This window comes from Phoenix dactylifera, chromosome 15, assembly GCF_009389715.1.
Source record: "Phoenix dactylifera cultivar Barhee BC4 chromosome 15, palm_55x_up_171113_PBpolish2nd_filt_p, whole genome shotgun sequence".
Taxonomy (NCBI): domain Eukaryota; kingdom Viridiplantae; phylum Streptophyta; class Magnoliopsida; order Arecales; family Arecaceae; genus Phoenix; species Phoenix dactylifera.
In genome coordinates this window covers 9,470,164-9,489,977 of record NC_052406.1, presented here as the reverse complement: position 1 = coordinate 9,489,977, position 19,814 = coordinate 9,470,164, and the positions used below count along the sequence as shown (strand labels likewise).

The following is a 19,814-nucleotide window of genomic DNA, read 5'->3' as shown; positions in this document are numbered from 1 at the left end:
TTTGTTCATTGTATCTCTTAGCCTTCAATCAGTTCAGCATTTCCTCTTTGATTACACAAACAGTCGCAAACACGGTTTCAACACCATCATCAAATTGTTTGAATGATCTAACCAGTCATATCCGTAAAGTGAGACCACTGAAATCCCTTTAAGCTAAATAAACACAAGGGCACAGATATTTCTTCGAAGCTATTACAGCTCTCTCAGACAGCATGCAACACGAAAGCAGGGTTCTTCAAGCCCATAACCAGAAAATTATGTCCTAAACATGATAACCATGAGCGATGATGTACATCCTGAACTAAGATTGCCATGGTTAATATGTTCGATCACCCCGAGCCTCTTAAAACTAGAGTTTTCTAACCACAGATGCATGCCGCTTTACCTGTTTGGCATTTCCGTGCAAAGTTTGTTCATTACATGCATGGGGCCTCTGCAGTTAGGTCCTCTCAAGGTATATATAAATATACATCATCCAATGGAATCTCAGTCCTTCGCAGCTAATTGCACCGACTGAAAAATTTACAATCGAACAAAGACAACAAAAGAAAATAAAACTGCCTACCATCGCCTTTGGAGCAGTTATCCATCCATTTGCAATGCTAAATTTAACTCAAGCAGGAAAATACTGCTCTCAAGATATGCAATGTTGGTTGGCATAAATATCATGATACAGTGCGTCCATAGCATACAGCAGCAAGATAGAGATTCTTGGCCCATTTATCCTGCATATACACAAAAAAAAATAAAAAAAAATAACGAAAGAAAATCAGAACATGTATATGTAAAGCAGTCAACGTTTTTATGATTTCATCCATATTTAAAAAATAATAATTAAAATTAGGTGTTATAGTTACAGCCTTTTCTTGTTACAAATTACAGCCATTTAATTGCATAAGAGCAGCCGGTAACCATCTAATGAATGATTGCCCCGTTCTGCAGTTACTATAAATAAGTTTTAAAAAAAAAACCTACCATTTTTCTTCATATTAATTGAGATTGAACTTCCATAACATCCATCTACTTCTTGGAATATTGCAAATTTACTCCTGTTAAAATGATGAGGTGATACTCTACCTTGACATGAGCACTTGGGAACGCCGAGGTTCGAAGAGTCTCCTGAGTCTCATCCCCAGGCTTGCGCTTGGGCACACTTAGAATAAGGGCAGCCTGATCCCAAGTGGCAGCCACTGAGGTTATGCGATACCCATTATCCCAACGCCTATGGATTCCCTCACTTGGATAGAGAAAATCTAATTCAACAACCTGGAGAAAAAAAAGAAGCATAAAGAAGCATGAAGGATTTTCTGTTGCGTCATATGCTAGAGTGACTATGAAGGACCACCTTATCTAAACTGCAGCTCAAAAATCCAATGACGTAATGGGCATGGTAAGGGCAGCAGCAAAAACATTAGTTTGTTTTTCATTTGGTCAGAAAGGAAGAAATATCTAGAATTGGACAAAGGTGTTGAAATATCTTATATCAAAGGATAATTATGAAAGAAACAACAGCCTTTTTGTTTATCTTTATAAAACATGGAGATTTTGTCAAAATAAACTCCAGCAGTTTTTCTTTCTTTCTTTCTTTCGGTTTTTTTTTTTTTTTTTGGGGGGGGGGGGGGGGTGCGGGCGGCGGTTATATCTCGTTTTTGTTTTGGACTGTACTGTATCATTCTGCCCTGCCATCACGACAACAGTTCTTGCAGCAGATTTAAGCAGTCCTCGTAAAGGCAGACCAATAATGGTCCGAGTGTAAAGCAGATTACGAGGCAGACCAATAATGGTCCGAGTGTAAAGCAGATTATTCCTGCAAATTGTTGATCCCTTTTTTACAATAGAACAATCAGTAAATTTCTTCTACAAAGTTTTCTAAAGCATAAGCTAAAATGGATGGTAGAGAGCAGGCCTTGGCACAACAATAAGAGTGCTCCACCATGACCTAGATGTCGCAAGTCCGAAACACGAAAATCTCACATTCAGAGGTATGGCTGCATACATCCGACCCTCTCAAACCCCGTAGGGGCGAAAGCCTTGTGCACTCGAAAGCCTTGTGCACTGGGACACCAATTTTATGCTAACAAGGATGTGGTAAAAGTTGAATGTAATCTTTATGGTTTTAGGCCAACGATTAAGACAAGGAGATTCTTATTCACCACAGGCAGCTACTCTTTTAGGTAATTTTAGGTGTAAAAGAAGTAATGCCCCCATACCTGATCACTAAAGCCAGCATTGCGGGACATGACGACACCCCATCGGCTTCCAGAAGTTGCCATTGATGTGACATGAAATCCTTCTTTCCACTTCTTGTTTATCCATTTGAAGGGAAAAGATTCACTAACTTTGTAAGACTGCTGCGTATATGGAGTGCCTGAAAGAGTTTGATTGCAGATTCAATTAGAAATCAGGTGTAAATTGAAAGGGGTGGGGGCGATTCAATATTTCCAACTGATACATAAGAAAGTCAGATGGACTGCAAGACGGAAACAATACAAAAGAACATAGCCCTTTTTTCAGAGAGAGAGAGATCCACCCTCATTATGTTCACATAGGTTCCAATACTCGGGGACATTTAACACACAAGGCTCAGACCCTGAATCTCTGATTGCTAGGTAGAGGAATATGACCACCGAGGCAAATTCCAGATCATGAAAGAATACAACCTCACTTGTTTGGGATAATTTTGGTTATAGAACGTACTAAACTAGTGTCAATTGCGATCATGAATGCTATAAATTAGACCAGGAAGCAGCCAATGAATTTGATATGCTAATATCCCAAAAAAAAAAGTCAACCCACAAGGCACAATAGTAACCATTACCAGCAGATCAAAGTCAGAACTGTTCTAATGTAGATATCTCCAGCATTGTTGTTATCCAAAATTATATGGATAAAAGGCACCAACCCATGATTTCACATTTTTGGTAAACTTGGCCTACAGGAATGAAAATTTTTCGGCTGTATTTGGATGTTTTAAATTGTCTCAAAATGATAGGGATGCAATGAATCAGGCTGCATTTCGATACTTTAATATTCAAATCAATTATTACATCCTTAATTTTAAAATGTTATATATTGAGTCTAAAAATAGTCACAGGGGTAAAAATTTCCTAGAGTTGGGTGGTACTTAAAGTTACAGACCTATCTACTACACTTTGCAGACCATTTTAAAAATGTAAATCTAAGTAAAACATATAATATTGACCACATTCACAAAGAGTTGCAAATGAACTGCACTATAACAGTTGATTCAAATTTGTTTGCAATCATTAGTAAAAATTGACGCCACGCATTGCTTTCTACATAAGATAAATTGTTGTCAACAATGTTTACACTAATCAATGTTCAGTCATGTCAGCAGGAATGTCAATGAATCAAAAATGCCAAACAAGAGATACTAACCTTTAGACATCACTACGAGAGAACTTCCATTGTTAGCACCAGCTATAGAACTGATAAAGTAGTTTTTTTCCCACTGTTCCATAATCCAATCCTGCAGCAGACGATCCATACGAATAATGGCAGTGGAAACTAGAAGGTTACTAAAAAGCTAAATTCAATAATCTGAACTCATACCTTGTGAAGGAAGAGAGGTGACAATTCATAAACCTGGGATGTGAAACCAGTTCCTGCATCCATAATGAGTGCCCACAGATTGGAGCATGATGCAACACAGCTTATAAGCAGGCCATCTTCATTTCCTCTCTCCACATGTTGTGCCACCCGTGCATCAGCCACATTATAATGGTACCTAATTAAAGTGGTGAAGTCAGCTTGAGGTGCAATTTAGTTTAGTGCGAGATGAAATCAATATTGTGAGTCGAAACCAATATCAACTTACAAGTAGCCATATTTTAGTTTAGCTCCAATATCAACCGAGTGAAATATCAATTTTAGTTTACTGTGAGCTGAATGTTCCAGATTGTTTGTTGCAAATAGCCATATTTACAAAGGACTCACTTTTTTCTTTCCTTTTTATCACTTTAATGGATACTCACTGGATAGCAGTTTGTAATCATTCTTTTGCATAAGTTTTGGAGAACTAAGGTTGGGAAGCGGTCTTCTGTGAAAATTATGGAAAACTGAATAAAAACCTGAAGTTTCTTTTCCAGTTATATTGAAGTCCTATAAGGACAATAAATGAAATGGTCAAATGAGCATTGCAAATGGGAGAAATGTAAGTGGCGTATCAGTCTGGTACCAGTATGTATCGGTCCAATGCCGATACGTATTGATACAGTAGACTTGGGATATGATTATGGTAGACTAGCTCTTGTAATCCTCACATTTCCAACCAACCTTAAAATACTTTGTTCTTTGGCACTTGTTAGTTATGAGTATGGTAGACTAACTCCTGTTAGCCTCACATTTTCAACTTTTCCTTAATTCCTTTCTTATGTCTCTTTTATATAAAAAGCTAGACTTTAAATTCAGACAAGATAACTTATACAAATCTGAACTTGATACCAAAAAATCAGACATTATTCCAAATCCTAATTCATATCAGTTCCATAAAAGCCAGTATCCTTTCCAAATTCCATCTCCTCTTTTATTTTCCTACAGGGGTGGGTGTATATTCTCTAACTTTGCATCCAATAATCTTTAATCAGCTTTCCCAACAAAAGATTTTCCTTTCTCCCTGGCTGCAACAAGTAATTTTTTTATGGAAAGAGAGCAGCAAACACATTCCAACATTTTGCAGTTTCATTTTAATATTTTGGTGAAAAATCCTTGAGTTTAGTTTAATTTGGTAGGTTAGGATGGGGACATAAAATCACAAACTTAATCAAAAATTGCGATCCAGCATGCAACCAATAAACTGTTAAACTAAGAAATTATCACCAGTTGTATTTTACATAACGGCAAACAATCTTTTGCGGGCAAACAATCCCTTAATGATTAGCTAGCCATTTCAAATATACATCAGTGCATATTATTGAATCACATGGTCCATACCAGCCCACAAGAGTCAAAATAGGAAAATATTTCAAACAAAAAAAATTATAAAACAATCTATATGCTCTACATACTTGTATAAAGTTAATATAGTCATAGTTGAAACAGTTCAAGATACAATGACGAATTTCTAAGGTCTCAAATCAACAACAAACTAAGTTGAAAAGCAAAAGCCATATACCTTTGTTTCATAGGAAGCCTGGCATTATATACTGAAATCCACTGGGTGGCAGGAACTCCTAAACGGATCTTCTTCTTTAAATGACCTTCATCTTCCTCATCAATAGTCATCCTGCCCCGTTTCTGGCCAACCTGACAGATAATCTTAACGCAAGATGAATTATGTCAGAAACCATAGGGCATTGCATCTTCAATATTCAAAAGAAAATCAAAATAGAATCATGCAGGCCCATCTATCACCTTCTGAGCACCATCTGTATTGATGGGCCTAGTTGCTGGATTTGGTCCAATTAACCCATCAAACAGTGAAATTAATTTAGAGTAGTTTGGCTCCTCATCAAACTTCATGTTGACTACAATCTCAAGAAACTGCTTAAAAGGTGGTGGACAGAAGCAACAAAGCATCTCAGGAGATGTTGCCATCTTTTTCTTGCAAACTAAAAATGACTTGTTATCGCCCTGTGATAATTAAATGCAACACAGAATGAATTCAAAGAAATAAACAGGTTACTCTGGAGAATGCAATAACAAATACTCCATAACATAGCATTAAGTTACCTGGAATCCCTGCCATGGTAACCTGCTTCGGTGAAGAAAAATGAGAGTGTATGCAAGAGACTCCAAATCGTCCCTCCTGCTTGCAGTTCGTCCCAAGTGTGCATGCGCGCTCGCATATCGAACAGTTCCTCTATGGGAATTAAAGCTTAGTTTGAGACTTTGAGCAATTAAACTTCAAATTATAATTAATCCAATAGGGGTGGATTATTTCTCATTGAACACTAGCACATAAGAAAGAAATAGAACACCTGAACACATCTGGTCGCTGATCATACTCAACATGCTGTCCGCTGGCAGTATCTTTCCATCTCGTTGCTACAAAGTGATTCATGTAAAATCAGTTACAGAAAGAAAACATGGATAAGAGAAAAAGGAATTAAGAAAATGTTGGTCAAGGTTACTCATCTAAGGAGTCAAGCTCCCAGAATGAAAAAACAAATATAGGAAGAAAGCATCGTTGGCAGAATAAAAGGCACTGATATGCCACAAAACAAAAGATCACCATCTGTTAAGCGAAACTCTTCTCACCTAATCCCAGGTCAACAAGATATAACTTCTTCTCTTGGGGTGTTGACGGCCGACCAAATAAAAAATTCTCAGGCTTTACATCTCCATGGACATATCTAACAAAAGGTATAGCTTAAAATTTATTAGAACAGGACTGAATATTTAAAGGCAAACATCTATCAAATAGTTGTCAATAAACCATCTACATATTGCTCAGTCAAGGAAAGATGTGATCTTCTCAATATAGCTATGTCCACATAAGTGGAAACTTACCCTTTTGAATGCATCTTCTCAAGAATTGATACGGACTCGACAGCAATGCAAGCTACCATTTCAGATGACATCCTGAAACATTACAGACAAATGCATAAGACACAAAGAGGATAAACCGCTAGGTCCTTAACAAAAGTTATGGCTTTGGTACCCATCTATTTACCCTAAACCAAGAACCAACCTATTAAATAAAGATTGTTTGTTAACCAACTAAACATGTATGTTTTTGTGAACATAAGTTCACACTTGCTAACACAGATCAGGCATGCATGCATAAATAGAGAGGGAAGGAAAGAAACAAGCTAAAGTAATAGTTGACCATGTGCCATTTTTTAGTAGTTGTTATAGAAGTAAATTTATTTGATTCAAACAGTAGCAAAGAAATTCAGTCCATGCACTGAACCAAAGATAATAACAATGTAACTGAAAGTGCAGGGTTGATAGAAGTCAGCACTGTGGAAGCATAGAATGGAAAATAGGTATACAAAAAATAAACATAGATTAACATGCACCGTATTTTGAAGTTTAGAGTGTGTCAAGTCTGCAACAAAGATGCTGCTAAATTTAGTAGGAGATTCCTTCCAATTTGATGCATAACACCCAAAAGAACGAACTAAGGATCCCTCTTATATCACAACAAGCAGTAGAATTTTTGAGTTTATGCAAAAGGTCATGAGGCTGCAAAATAATGGAATTGGAGTACAGTCCACATATATAAGCAACAATGGACATGAATCACCATCAATTACGTTTTGTAATTCAACGGACCAATAGAGGGGGAGATCCACGATAGCCTGATCTGAAACGACTGCACTAACATGCATCTCCTAGCGACTACACAAAAACACACAAGTTTCAAACTACTTTCAATAGAAATAACAAATATGGTGGTCAAGTGCATCCCCAGTCTACGAGCATTGCAAAAATGATCACAGTCAACAAGATATCTTCAATAATATACATGACAAAATAGATGAAGCAACAATATATCTTAACAAGACACTAAAAAAATCCATGTCATATTGTATTGGTTCACCATCATGTATCCTCTATATATAAATACTTTTAAATCAAGACGTTTTTTTTAAATAAACAAAAGAAGAGGCCAAACTCCTAGTGAAGACAAAAGAACCACAGGAAATGCAAAAAATAAATGCTATGCGACATAATGATGATGTCCTCCCATTTTCTAACCCTTACACAGGTCACTGCTGCTTTGCTACTAAAATCCAAACAGGGGATGTGAAGATTCAGAGAAGAAAAATAAAATACAGCCCCAAAGTTTCAAGAAACCTATGATAAGCTCCGACAGACATCATATATCAGCTTCCTCACATATCTAAGTAGTGTAGGCAGCTCCTCATTTAATTTAACCTCAAAATTCTTTACAAATTACAAATTCACTACAAGAACCTCAGAAAACCAACCACCTTCCACCTCCTCGAATAAAACCTTGAATTTTCAACTGTCTTCGAAATTAGAAGTCTTTGCTGAACTGTTTTAGCTCACATAATGCTCAAGACAGAGCCTAACCTGGGCATTACTTCCCAAGAATATGACTTGGAACTGTTATCGGCAGTGGTCCATGAATAGACCTGTTCATGAGCTAGGCTAGGCTACCCAAAGGTCAACACCCTTTAATATTGCCAACAACCTACAGCATATCTATTATCCAATTAATTTCACGTATCAACAACAATTGACAATATGTCTACAAACACATTAAGCATAAACAAACAACACAAAAATAATAATAATAAAGGGGCAGACCGGGCTTTAATCCCCAAGCCTAAGCCCAACCTGTTAATTAAACGGGCTTATTTTCTAGGCCTGATCCAGCCCGTCAGGCCCAATACCTTGGACAAGCCCACCCAAAAGGCTTTTGAGCTTGAGTGGACTGGGTAACCTGCATGGCCCGTAAAAAACTTCTCTCTTTGTTATTTTGATGAGACTTCATTCAAACATTTCTGACTAATAAATACACTATTAATTTGATCGTACTTTCCAAATCCTTAGCTGATGGAATATTTGCACACAGACAGATTCAAACTCAAGCATACTTTGCCCCAAATAAATAACGAATCAACAAAGTAACAAATAATTGACTGGACTAAAGAAGAATACCATAAAGCTAAGGAAAATAGAAATTTGAAATTACAAAATATCTTCACCTTAAAAAAATAAAAAAGAATTCACCTTTTTAATGATTTAAAAACCGTATAGAAAATTCTTTTCAAAGATTGGATGAATATGGACATCAAACCACAGCACGCTTGTAATGTTTTCATTCAAGTAAAATAACAAGCATGCCAGCAAGATACTCACGCTTGGCCAGATGAATTCCATGCATCCCATAAACTAGGACCCAGCATATCCATAACCTGTAAGTGAAAAAGCAAAATGAAAGTAGATAAGCTTTTACAGGCGTTACTTGTAAAATAATTGATGTGAAGGGAAACAGGAAAGAAATATATATCACCAACTATCTGATGATGCAAAGCAGCCCAAAAAACATGCAAGAACAACTATAGAAAATAATACCATCACATAATAGTCTCCCTGTCGCCCTTTATAATGCACCCTAGGTACTCCATGGCTGCCCCCAAGAGCACTATCCAAAGGTAAACAAAAGCAATTCAGTGCTATCATTGGATAAAAAATGATCATAGGAAGACTTCTGCAAGGAACACAGACAAACCTGTAAACTTGCCATTCATATGGAGGACCATAGTTACAGCCTTTGCTGCTCCTATGCTCAAATTTTATAGCCACCTGTTGATATAATTAACAGCGAGAAGCAAACCTCTTAGCAAGAAGGCACTATTAAAAACAGGACTTTACATAATTCTTTAAATCTAAAGCCAACCATCCACCCTGCAGAAAATAAATAAACAAATAAGGAAATAAATCTTAACAAGTACCTCTAATGCACCAGCACCCGTTGCGCGTTCACTGCCTCCAGAAACACGGCGACCGACAAAAACCTGACCAAACCCACCTTTGCCCAACCTCCTCTCAATCTTATAAACAGGCGACCCTCCTACCTGGACCTGAAAAACAGATTGATTAAAGATTAACCGTTACTCTCACATACAGATAGCACTTGGTTAAACCATGACGGCATGACCAATTAGTTTCCTTTCATTTTTAGGGGGGAGGGCAGGGGTTGGGTTGGGTTGGGTGGGTAGTGTGTGTATGCGTGCAAGAAGTAAAGAAAGTAAAATCACAAAGCAATAAATCAACAGGAAAGCATCCAAAGACAGTGACAAGGAGAAAGAAAAACCGCACAGACCCAAAACCCAACAATAAGGCTCAAAAAAAATTATAACCACAAATCTCATATCAGAAGCACAATTATTTATACTACAATAATTACAAGAGCATGATTTGAAACATGCAAGAACTATATGATGATTCTAACAACAACAAGATTACAATAAGTTGATCTAGAGCATGCTTACCTAGCTTAAATTTGAAGAAGCCGCAGGGGCTCATGAACGTCAGCAATTAGGGTTAATGTACAAAAAACAAGGTCTATCATTAGCTACATGTAGGTCGAGGATGGTTAGAATTGGTACCTCCAGAGGATTGATGAAGTTTAATTGTTAAATTATACAACATGAACACATGCTAGAGTTGGCTTAAGATGCCCAAGGTGTGCAGGGAACAGATAGAACTCGTCATCTGCAATGGCTTTCGATGGATTCCAAAGCAATCTATGGTCGATATAGGCAATCCTACGTCAACAAGATGCAGATTATTTATGATTGTGTTTATGCTTATGTCTAACAGGGTACATCCAATTATCTATTTAAGTTTTTTTACGAAAAAAGCCCATGACCAACAGTAAAAGAAAACATGGGATATTAGGATTGAAGAAGAAGAAGAAGAAGAAGAAGATAGAAACCTAGAACTTGTGCATCTGACACAGAGGGGAAACGAGTTCATATCACTCTTCGAATTTACATAGAGAGAGAGGGAGGGAGGAAGGGAGGGGGACAACGAATAAAGTAATATTCAAACTTGTATCAACTAGTGAAAACTGTGCAACCAAAGTAATAGGCTTGAAGCAGATTCCTTACATATTCTAGCATCTACGGTGAGAATTCAGACTAAGATTTCAGAAGTTTAGAAACAGACCCTATGAATTCTATCACAAGAACTAAAACATCACGAACAATAATGACTTTTAACAAGCAGAATTTTTTGGTTTTTAAAAGAGAGAAATAAAAAGGAGAAAAAAAGGAGGCATATACCCTTTCCGGGAAAGGTGCGGTGCTCCCTTCCTCTTCCTGCGCTGCAACCCGATTGGCACTCAACCCACCGCTATCGTCCCCCATCATATCCTTCTTCCCCCCGACCTCCTCCTCCTTTACCCCTTCCTCTCCTCGCTTCCCTCGGCCTCCTCCTCTTATCTCCTCCTCTTCAACAACCACCACCTCCTTCGACTGTTCCGACACTCTCTCCTCTTCTTCCCCCTTCCCGTCCTCCTCGTTCACCAGAACCAACCTCCCCTTCGCCAACCTCGCCCTTGGCCGCGACTTTGCGGCCGGTCGCCGCGCCTCCGCCCGGGTCCTCACCCGCTGCCCGATCCCAGCCGCTCCCGCCCCGGCCGGCCCCGGCTTCTTCGCCGCCCGCACCCTTAGCTTCCTCGCCGGGATATCTACCGCCGCCGGCGGAGCACGACCTCCTCGACGCGTCCCGCTACGCAGTTCTGGCATTCTTCTCCCATGCAATCGCGACGCCCCCCTCGGATTCCGACCATTATCTCCTCAATCTCGTCCCAAATTCTCCGCCATTCCAGTCTCCCAACCCTATAAAACCCCCAAAATCAGCTCCAAATCGGGCCAAAAAACCCTCAATCTTCATGTTTTTCACAAGAATCAGAAGAAAAATAATCAAGAAGAGAACAACCTGAAGTACAGAAGAATCGATCGAATCGGCTCCGAGTCGCCGCCTTCTTCTTGGGCGATCGATCGCCGACGAAAGGGGGAGGATTTGGGATATATTTTTTCCGCGAAGCCGCTGGAAGAGAAAGGGGGAAAGATGGCAGATATTAAACCCTCGATATGATACCAAGGAGAAAAGCGTGGAATCAATGTGAAATATAAAAGAAATTTAATTCTAAAAAAATAAAATAAAAAAATGCTTATAATTTCTCAGAGTGGGCCCTTGTGGAATGGGAGGCCAACACGTGAATACAAAGCTCGTGTGGGTTCGCACGTGCAATCCTCGGCCGCTAAAACTCAGGTGGAGGGAAGGGAGCATTTTTACCCCTTTTTTTGGGAAACTGTGTGAATGTTGACGCGGGTAAAAACACTAAAGGTTCATTTGGTTGGGATTTTGATAAATTCTATATCACATATCTTGATGATTAATAAATATTCATTATTTATTTATTAATAATTAATAATTATTAATAAATATATCATATATAAATATTCTTAATCAATATTTTAATATAGTTATAATAAAATAATATAATATTTATATAATTAATATAATATTAATGTATTATACGTGAAGGCCCGCCATCAAGTAATAATATTTTCAGATTAGCTGAGGATACTTTTGTCGGAAATAATGGTATTTATTTTATCTTATTTTTCAGAAAAATAAATATAAAATCCATTATTTATTTTAATATTTCTCTCGTATACTTTTTGTATTAAATATGGTAATTTAATATATAATTTATTTTTGAACAAGCCTCAAGAGAAAGGTTAGAACTCCATGAGTTTGTGGCTGGTGCTGCCTTTCTATCAACCTTCTAACTAGTGTTAATATTTCTCTCGTATACTTTTTGTATTAAATATGGTAATTTAATATATAATTTATTTTTGAAAAGACTTCAAGAGAAAGGTTTGAACTCCATGAGTTTGTGGCTGGTGCTGCCTTTCTATCAACCTTCTAACTAGTGTTAAAGTTGGTCTGGTGCATGGCACAAGGGCAAGTGGACTATTCCATGTCTAATAAAAACATCTCTACTGTGGGTGGAAAGAGGGGCTATCTAAGCTCCCAACTTTCATGTATTCCTCATATTTGCAAAATTTTGATGTAATTTTGCTTTTAGAATTAAATTCCCACCAAAGTGTAGTGTTAGATTTACATCCATATGTATCCTTCACTTGTGAGTTTTATCCAATAATTTTTGGTAAAACCAACAACAGATAATCCTGAAAATGTGAAAGCGAGATGACATTACTTTGGCTATACTTTCACAACAGGAGAAGCCTCATGCAGAAACGCATCCCAATCTTTTCTTCAAATTTCTATAAGGTGGGATTAGTAAACCTACCCAAAGTAGATTGACTTTTATCATATGGAACGCTAGTTATAGTCAATCGTTTAGAGAGCAGGTGGTGGACAAAGTCATGATTGGCCAGCTTGACTTGCAGACCTTCCAAGAAACACTCCATGTTTTAGTGTCTTGATTGCCAGGTTAAAGGACACATTCACCAGTGCAGTGGTTTTGTTGGCGAGGAGGAGCCATGAGAGAGGTTAGAATGCTTTGATAGGCCATCAGAAATTCTTTTGGGTCACCAAAGATTTCTCAGATGAATTTTGGTGGATATAAGTTTTGGATTCAAGAGCTCATGTTCTCCATAGATTCCAAGTTAATTTCCTCTGCTTCCTGACAAAGTATTGCATAAAAATTATAATATTGTTGACAAAAGCAACCTAGAGCATCAATTAGAAAAAGAGTTTTACCAAGAGCTCATGACTCCAACTAAAAAGAATGCACATGAGACTGCTATAAGATCAAAGTATGCATATGTTCTTGGAGCTTGCAAGCTTAACAAAATTTATCTTATACTTACATTTCTTTCGTGAACCATTTGAGGTGATCATGGTGTCACGATGGATGCACACCGCTATTGTCCTTTTCCCTGATGGTTTAGCTTGGGAGCGTGTCATCATAATCTTATAGAATGATTCAGAGATTAAACAAGCAACTATTCCAATTAGTGTCGAGCAACTTATCATAATCTTCCATGTTTAGGGTCGGATCATCGGATGGTAGCATAGCCCATTCATCTTAAGAATGAATATTGGAAGTTTTCCTCTTCAATGGATTTTTTTTGGGTAGATCAAGCTTTCCTTAATGTGTTTCATTTTTCGATTCTTGTCATGATTGACAGTACTTAGAAGTCATGCAATGTCAAAGGATCATAAAAATCCAATCCTCCAGCATAATAAACCTCATAAGATACAATAATAAGGATAGGTGAGCAATATTGTAGGCAACTAAACGCCATTTATTGGTGTCCGACCTTCTCTGATGATTAAACAAGCATACGGGGAGCGGCACAAAGTTCACCTGGCAAGATTTCAAGAGAGATGTTATTGTATTGATGCAATAAATAGTGGTGCTGATTTAAATCATTAACAAAGATTAAGCCTAACGCGAAGCAATCGCAGGGACTAATTTCTATGGAAAATCAAGCTTTGAATCTATCCACAGTTCCTCGCATAATGCCTAATTGATGGCTGGAAGCTTTACTATGATGTGCTTCCCGAGGAAAATTTACAAATCTGACAAATTAGATTAAAAAAGTAAGCTAGGATAATCTTATGGTAACTGTGTCTAACTGTAACAATATAGGATCTCATTTAAAAAGGCTAGCCGGAAGGTATTATTTCAACTTCTTAGTCTTGATGAGTACCTAAAATTTCCTCGGTGAATAACCCATATAGGACTAAACACACGCCCACACGAGTCTTCACATATTCTCCCCATTTAAGCCCTTTTCTTGTCAAGCTAAGAATTTAAATTCATTCAAATTTAATCACATGCACCATGATAGACCCGTGGTCAACCTCCATTGATCTATGTTGTAGCGTTCCGTAATCCACATAGGCTATAGGCCAAGTTTGTTCTGATACCATTTGTAACAATCCAGGAAGCTACCCAAAATAGCTAACCAAAAAGTATTATTTGAGCTCCTTAATTCTGTATAAGTGTTCAAGATCTTTTCCATGAATAACCGATGTGGGACTAAACATACGTCTGTACGGATCCTCACACTAACACTAATCATAATCGGTGGATTTACAATAGATTCTACTTTGAAAATTTAGGAAAATTATTATGTGCACTGCATGCACGGCTATACTAGTGCCTAGTGCATGTCGCCAATCATTGTGGTGTATTGCGGTAAGTTAATTACTAAGATGAGCATGCGATAAATGGAATCCACGTTCGCATATCTCAGTGATTAGTGGCGTGCATCAGTATGGCCGTGCACACATTGCATGTAATAATTTCTTGAAAAATGAAGTGAAGCACCAATAGTTATCATGGATAAGGTGAAGAGGAAAACACACAAATTGAAGAATTTATCATTAAAAAAATGCCACATGTTGATAGAAAATAGGGGGTGGATTTTTTTTAGCATTCTTGCATTCGAAATGTGGACTAAAAGCAAAATAACATGAATTTATAACTAGCTATACTTTTGTATCACTTGTATACCTCATACATGCATTCCCATTTCGGCATGGTTTGAGCTGCTTGCTGTATTGTTATTCTATTGATAGTTGTATGCTTGTACTAGAGTCTGGGCATAGAAAAAACAGCTATATCAATACCAAAAAGAAAGTAAGGGAGGACTTAGGGAGTGGATTAGTAAATTTTTATTGCTGACATCGAGTTGCTCATGAGCAAAACCTGCGCATAGGAGAAAATATTTATGCATCTCAATAAAAAAAAAAATTATTCAACGACGTCCCTCGGTATATCTATAAGCAATCTAAATTGAAATTTCCTAGCTATTGTGCATACCTTGTGTCAACATCTGAAAGAATTCATTAATTAATCACTCACAAGGCACCTTACCAAGCAAAACCCTGCTCGCTGCTTTGTGCACACTCTTCCTTTAATCATGGGTGCAAATTAGCCTAGGAGATGGGTTATATATGAAGGCTGTAAATCTTTAAAAAATCCCTGTTATCATTTTTCATAAATGTTATTTTTTTAGAATTTTAAATTAAGATTTCATGAAAAGTGTGCGGTTGTCAGGGGGGAGAGATTTAAAATGGAAAAATTTGAAGATAAAAGAGAAAATATGAATTTAAAAAATTATGTTCAACATATATATGTTCAGTTTCGTAATTTTAGGACCATTTTGAGATTCCATTGCTTAACCAAACACCCTGCATTACAACGTCAAAATTAGTTTAAATTCACGATATGTGATGATTTTCCAATACATCCAAATACTGAGTATGTTCTGCGAATCCCCCTTGGCAAGTTAAAAATAGTCTTGAGTTTTTGCCATCAATACCATTTTTCTTGTACACTAGGGCCCTAAAAATTGCCAGTGCGAGACCTCACAAATTAGTTAATTAGTTATATGCAAAATACATGGCAATACTTTACTTCACAAAATATTTATAAAGCAATACTACACAAAATATGATTAAGGGCCTTTATTAGCCAAGCTAGCCTAATCATGAATAGCAAAGTATGTGCTCAAATTTATTCCCATTGAGTGAGCATGATCATCAAATTAGTTGCAGTATGTATTACCAGGACCAGACATATCATATAAATATAAAGGGATGTGTCTACAAAGCATAATCACCTATGAAATGTGATAAGCATCAAATTTGGCTATCCATGATCATGGAAAATTAGCTACCATAATTTTTAGTTTCAAAATATATCACCATGAATGGTATAATAGTTTTTTAATATTATTGAGGATAATATTTATTATTTGAGTGGCTATGAATTATTTAAAAATTATAGATGATATCTCTAATTTGAATATTTATATATAAAAATTTTGAAATGAATAAAAAAGGTTAAACTATTTTCATTAGTTACCCAAGAATCAGTTCTACCATAATTTGATGTTGGGTCGCAACATAGTTAGCAGTATCATATCACAGATTATCATATGCTAACAATTTATGACATACTACTAAAATATAAAACATAATATAGACACAAGAAGAAATGTAGGAAAATACTAGGGCCTACTTTGAGATTCTCAAAACCTTTTAACTAGACTTGTTCAACAGGCAGGCCGTGCTCAACCAAAGATAAAATTAGAATTAGTGAAGCCCGAACCTAGCTTGACCTGGCTTTTGGGCCTACTTGTCATGCCCAAGTTGGCCAGAGCTGACTATTTAGGCCCTGTTTGGGGGAGCTTTTGGAGGGCCAGAAAGCACTTTTTGGCCCTCCAAAAGTACTTTTAAATGAAAAACTGTGTTTGGTAAATTTTTCAAAAAGCTGTTTCAGCTTTTGCGGGAAGCTAAAAACAGCTTTTGGGAAGAAGCTCCAATTTGGAGCTTTTGAGAGGAAGCTGTTTCAGCTTTTTCGGAAAGCTGTATTTTTGACAAAAATGCCTATATTAAAATAACATAATTACATAATTTGTCCCTTTATAAACCTAAAAATCTGCTGGAGCCAAGAACCCGAGCCGTCAAACTCCCTTCCGTAAGAAAAGATATTTTTCTTTTCAACTTTTGTATGCATCTCTTGAACCACATTTTAGAAGAAAAAAATTTTAATCCTTTTCTATACCTTCCAAAATTAATCTATTGTTTTTTTTTTATCAACCTCGCGGCCCACGCTGAGGTCCTCCTCGAGCGTGGACCACGAAGAAGAGCCCCTAGACCGCGGAAAATTATTTTATGAGAAATTATGAGAAATTATTATGGAAAATTATTTTATACTAATAATTATAATATTTTATACCTTTATTTTTGTATTATACTATAAATATAATATCATATTATATTATATCATAATACATTAATATGTTATGTTAAATAATTTAATATTATGTTATATTATGAAAAATTAATTTATACTAATAATTATAATATTTTATACCTTTATTTTTGTATTATACTATAAATATAATATCATATTATATTATATCATAATACATTAATATGTTATGTTAAATAATTTAATATTATGTTATATTATGAAAAATTAATTTATACTAATAATTATAATATTTTATACCTTTATTATTGTATTATACTTTAAATATTATATTATATTACATTACATTATAATACATTAATATATTATTTTAAATAATTTAATATTATGTTATATTATGAAAAATTAATTTATAATAATAATTACAATATTTTATACCTTTATTATTGTATTATACTATAAATATTGTATTATATTACATTACATTATAATACATTAATATGTTATTTTAAATAATTTAATATTATGTTATATTATGAGAAATTAATTTATACTAATAATTATAATATTTTATACTTTTATTATTGTATTATACTATAAATATAATATATATTATATTATATCATAATACATTAATATGTTATGTTAAATAATTTAATATTATGGTATATTACCAAATATTAATTTACTCTAATAATTATATTACTATTATGCTATATTAACATAATATTATTTTATATTACAATAATATTATACTATATCGTATATTTATGTATTAATTTATGTTATGTTTTATTATGTTTTGTTGTATAATACTATGCAATGTCCTTTATGGTAATTTTGTCATATAAAAGTACTTACTCAGTTTGTTTACCAAACACAAAACAAAGTACCACAGCACTTTACGAATGTAGTTACCAAACAGCAAACAGCTTTTTATAACAGCTCTACTTCAGACAGCTCTACTTCCAACAGCTCTACTGTCAACAGCTCCCCCAAAGAGGACCTTACTCCGGCTTCGGGCTTTCGAGCTGGACTTTGGACTTTCTAGAATTTTTTAAGTTTAAAAATATAAAAAATACTCAGAAAGATTAAACATTTGAAATGGATTCATAAGGCTCATTGAACTTGTGTTTATAAAGAGTGTCGGTGCATGAAAAAAATATTAGTATATTTTTTTTTTTCAAGTCACCAAAACCGGATTATTAAAGCATAAGAATACATTATATATTATACAAGATTCGACTTAGACAAAGCTGTTTTGAAGCGGACTCAAGTTGGGCTGAACTAAACCCGAGCAGCCGAGCTTATCCTATTTTAATAGGCGGGCTCATATTTTATGGCCGGCTTAGTCCATCAAGCTTAAAATCCAAACCCAGACTTGCCCGAGATACTTCAAAGTCGGATAGGTTGTCCAAGTTGTTGATTCATGATGATGGGAAATCATGGAGAAGAAAAGAAAGTCCAGGGGTTTAATTCGTCACCTGAACGAATAACCTACTACATGGCCAAATTTAGATACGGACGAGACCGTCAGATGCTGTAATGAGGGAGTTTGGGGTAAATATTCGAGGGGTTTTGGGTTAAAAAAAAGAAATTTTGGGAAATTTTTAACCAAACCTTTTTTTTTTTCGATTGTAAGCTTCATCTAGACGAATGCGTAGGAACGTAGACATAAAGGGGTCTCTTTGTCAAATAAAAGATTTTTTTCCTACTCCGTTGGACGGTTATGATTTTTTTACCTGAATTTCCAATCGTTTGGACGGCTGAGATGATCCAAAGCCTGAAAATATCTCATTTGCGAGATGGTGCGGATTAGCTTTTGGCCTTTGGCATTCTCTTCCGACATCGTTGTTCGGACACGTACCCCGTCGTGGAGCCGCCATGGTGGGCCCCACTGACTTTCCCCCAAATGTAACACCAGAAATACCAATGACGCACACGCTTCCAAACCGCCGCATATCGTCCCCGCGCGTCGTTAGTGTGTGGGTGTGAGCTCGGGTGTCGTGAAAAGTGGGTATGCTTTTTGACATTGCATTTGTACATGCTCCTAGAATCTGTTACTGCCGGGAAGATACGGTGTCACACTAGTTGCATAGAAATTAATATGAGATAGACAAGATCATCCGTCCATTTGTTTTCTAAGCGCATCTCAGCCATTGGTTGATATCTCACGTGGAATCATCAACGGTCGATCTAGTAGCTCGCATAACATTAGAAAACATATCCGCGCACAAGATTTCATCTCTGGTTGACACGTCACGTCACCGCTGCCCGGCGCTCGTTGCGTGATGCGGTCCCTCGCATGTAAGCCGACATTTTCTCATGCGAGAACCCAACGGCACGAGCAGTGACTAACGTGCACCCCCACCGACCTCGGCGATCCCAGCATGTAGAATCAAGCGTATTCCTGGGTCCACTTGACCGTCGGCGCACGCTAGCACAAACCTCTCTTCTCATAGAGCCCTCGATGCGGTCACCGAATAAACCATACTCCGCCATCTCCACCGGCGTCGATTCGCTGCGAATCCCAAAACTATCCCGCTTGAATTCGTTTTTCTCTCTCACCGGGGGTATGCTGCGTGTGAACTTCCTTGCAAAAAAGAACACCTCTTCGTGAAATTACAATGGCATATCAGTCCTTCTACAAAAGGTACAA

The 19,814-nt window shown here is 36.6% G+C and overlaps 1 protein-coding gene across 1 annotated transcript; it reads right to left on the bottom strand.

Moving 5' to 3' along the window:
• Positions 1–244: 244 nt before the first annotated feature.
• LOC103705792 (casein kinase 1-like protein HD16) lies at positions 245–11,552 on the bottom strand. Its single transcript, XM_008789648.4, has 17 exons — positions 11,386–11,552; positions 10,728–11,285; positions 9,393–9,521; positions 9,170–9,243; positions 9,013–9,082; positions 8,797–8,852; positions 6,472–6,543; positions 6,220–6,314; positions 5,940–6,006; positions 5,692–5,821; positions 5,374–5,592; positions 5,135–5,277; positions 3,574–3,748; positions 3,400–3,490; positions 2,211–2,368; positions 1,078–1,266; positions 245–725 (listed from the first exon to the last, which is right to left on the bottom strand). Exons 2-17 carry the CDS (start codon positions 11,190–11,192, stop codon positions 666–668), a joined length of 2,193 nt encoding a protein of 730 aa, XP_008787870.1. The 5' UTR covers positions 11,193–11,285; positions 11,386–11,552; the 3' UTR covers positions 245–665.
• Positions 11,553–19,814: the final 8,262 nt, after the last annotated feature.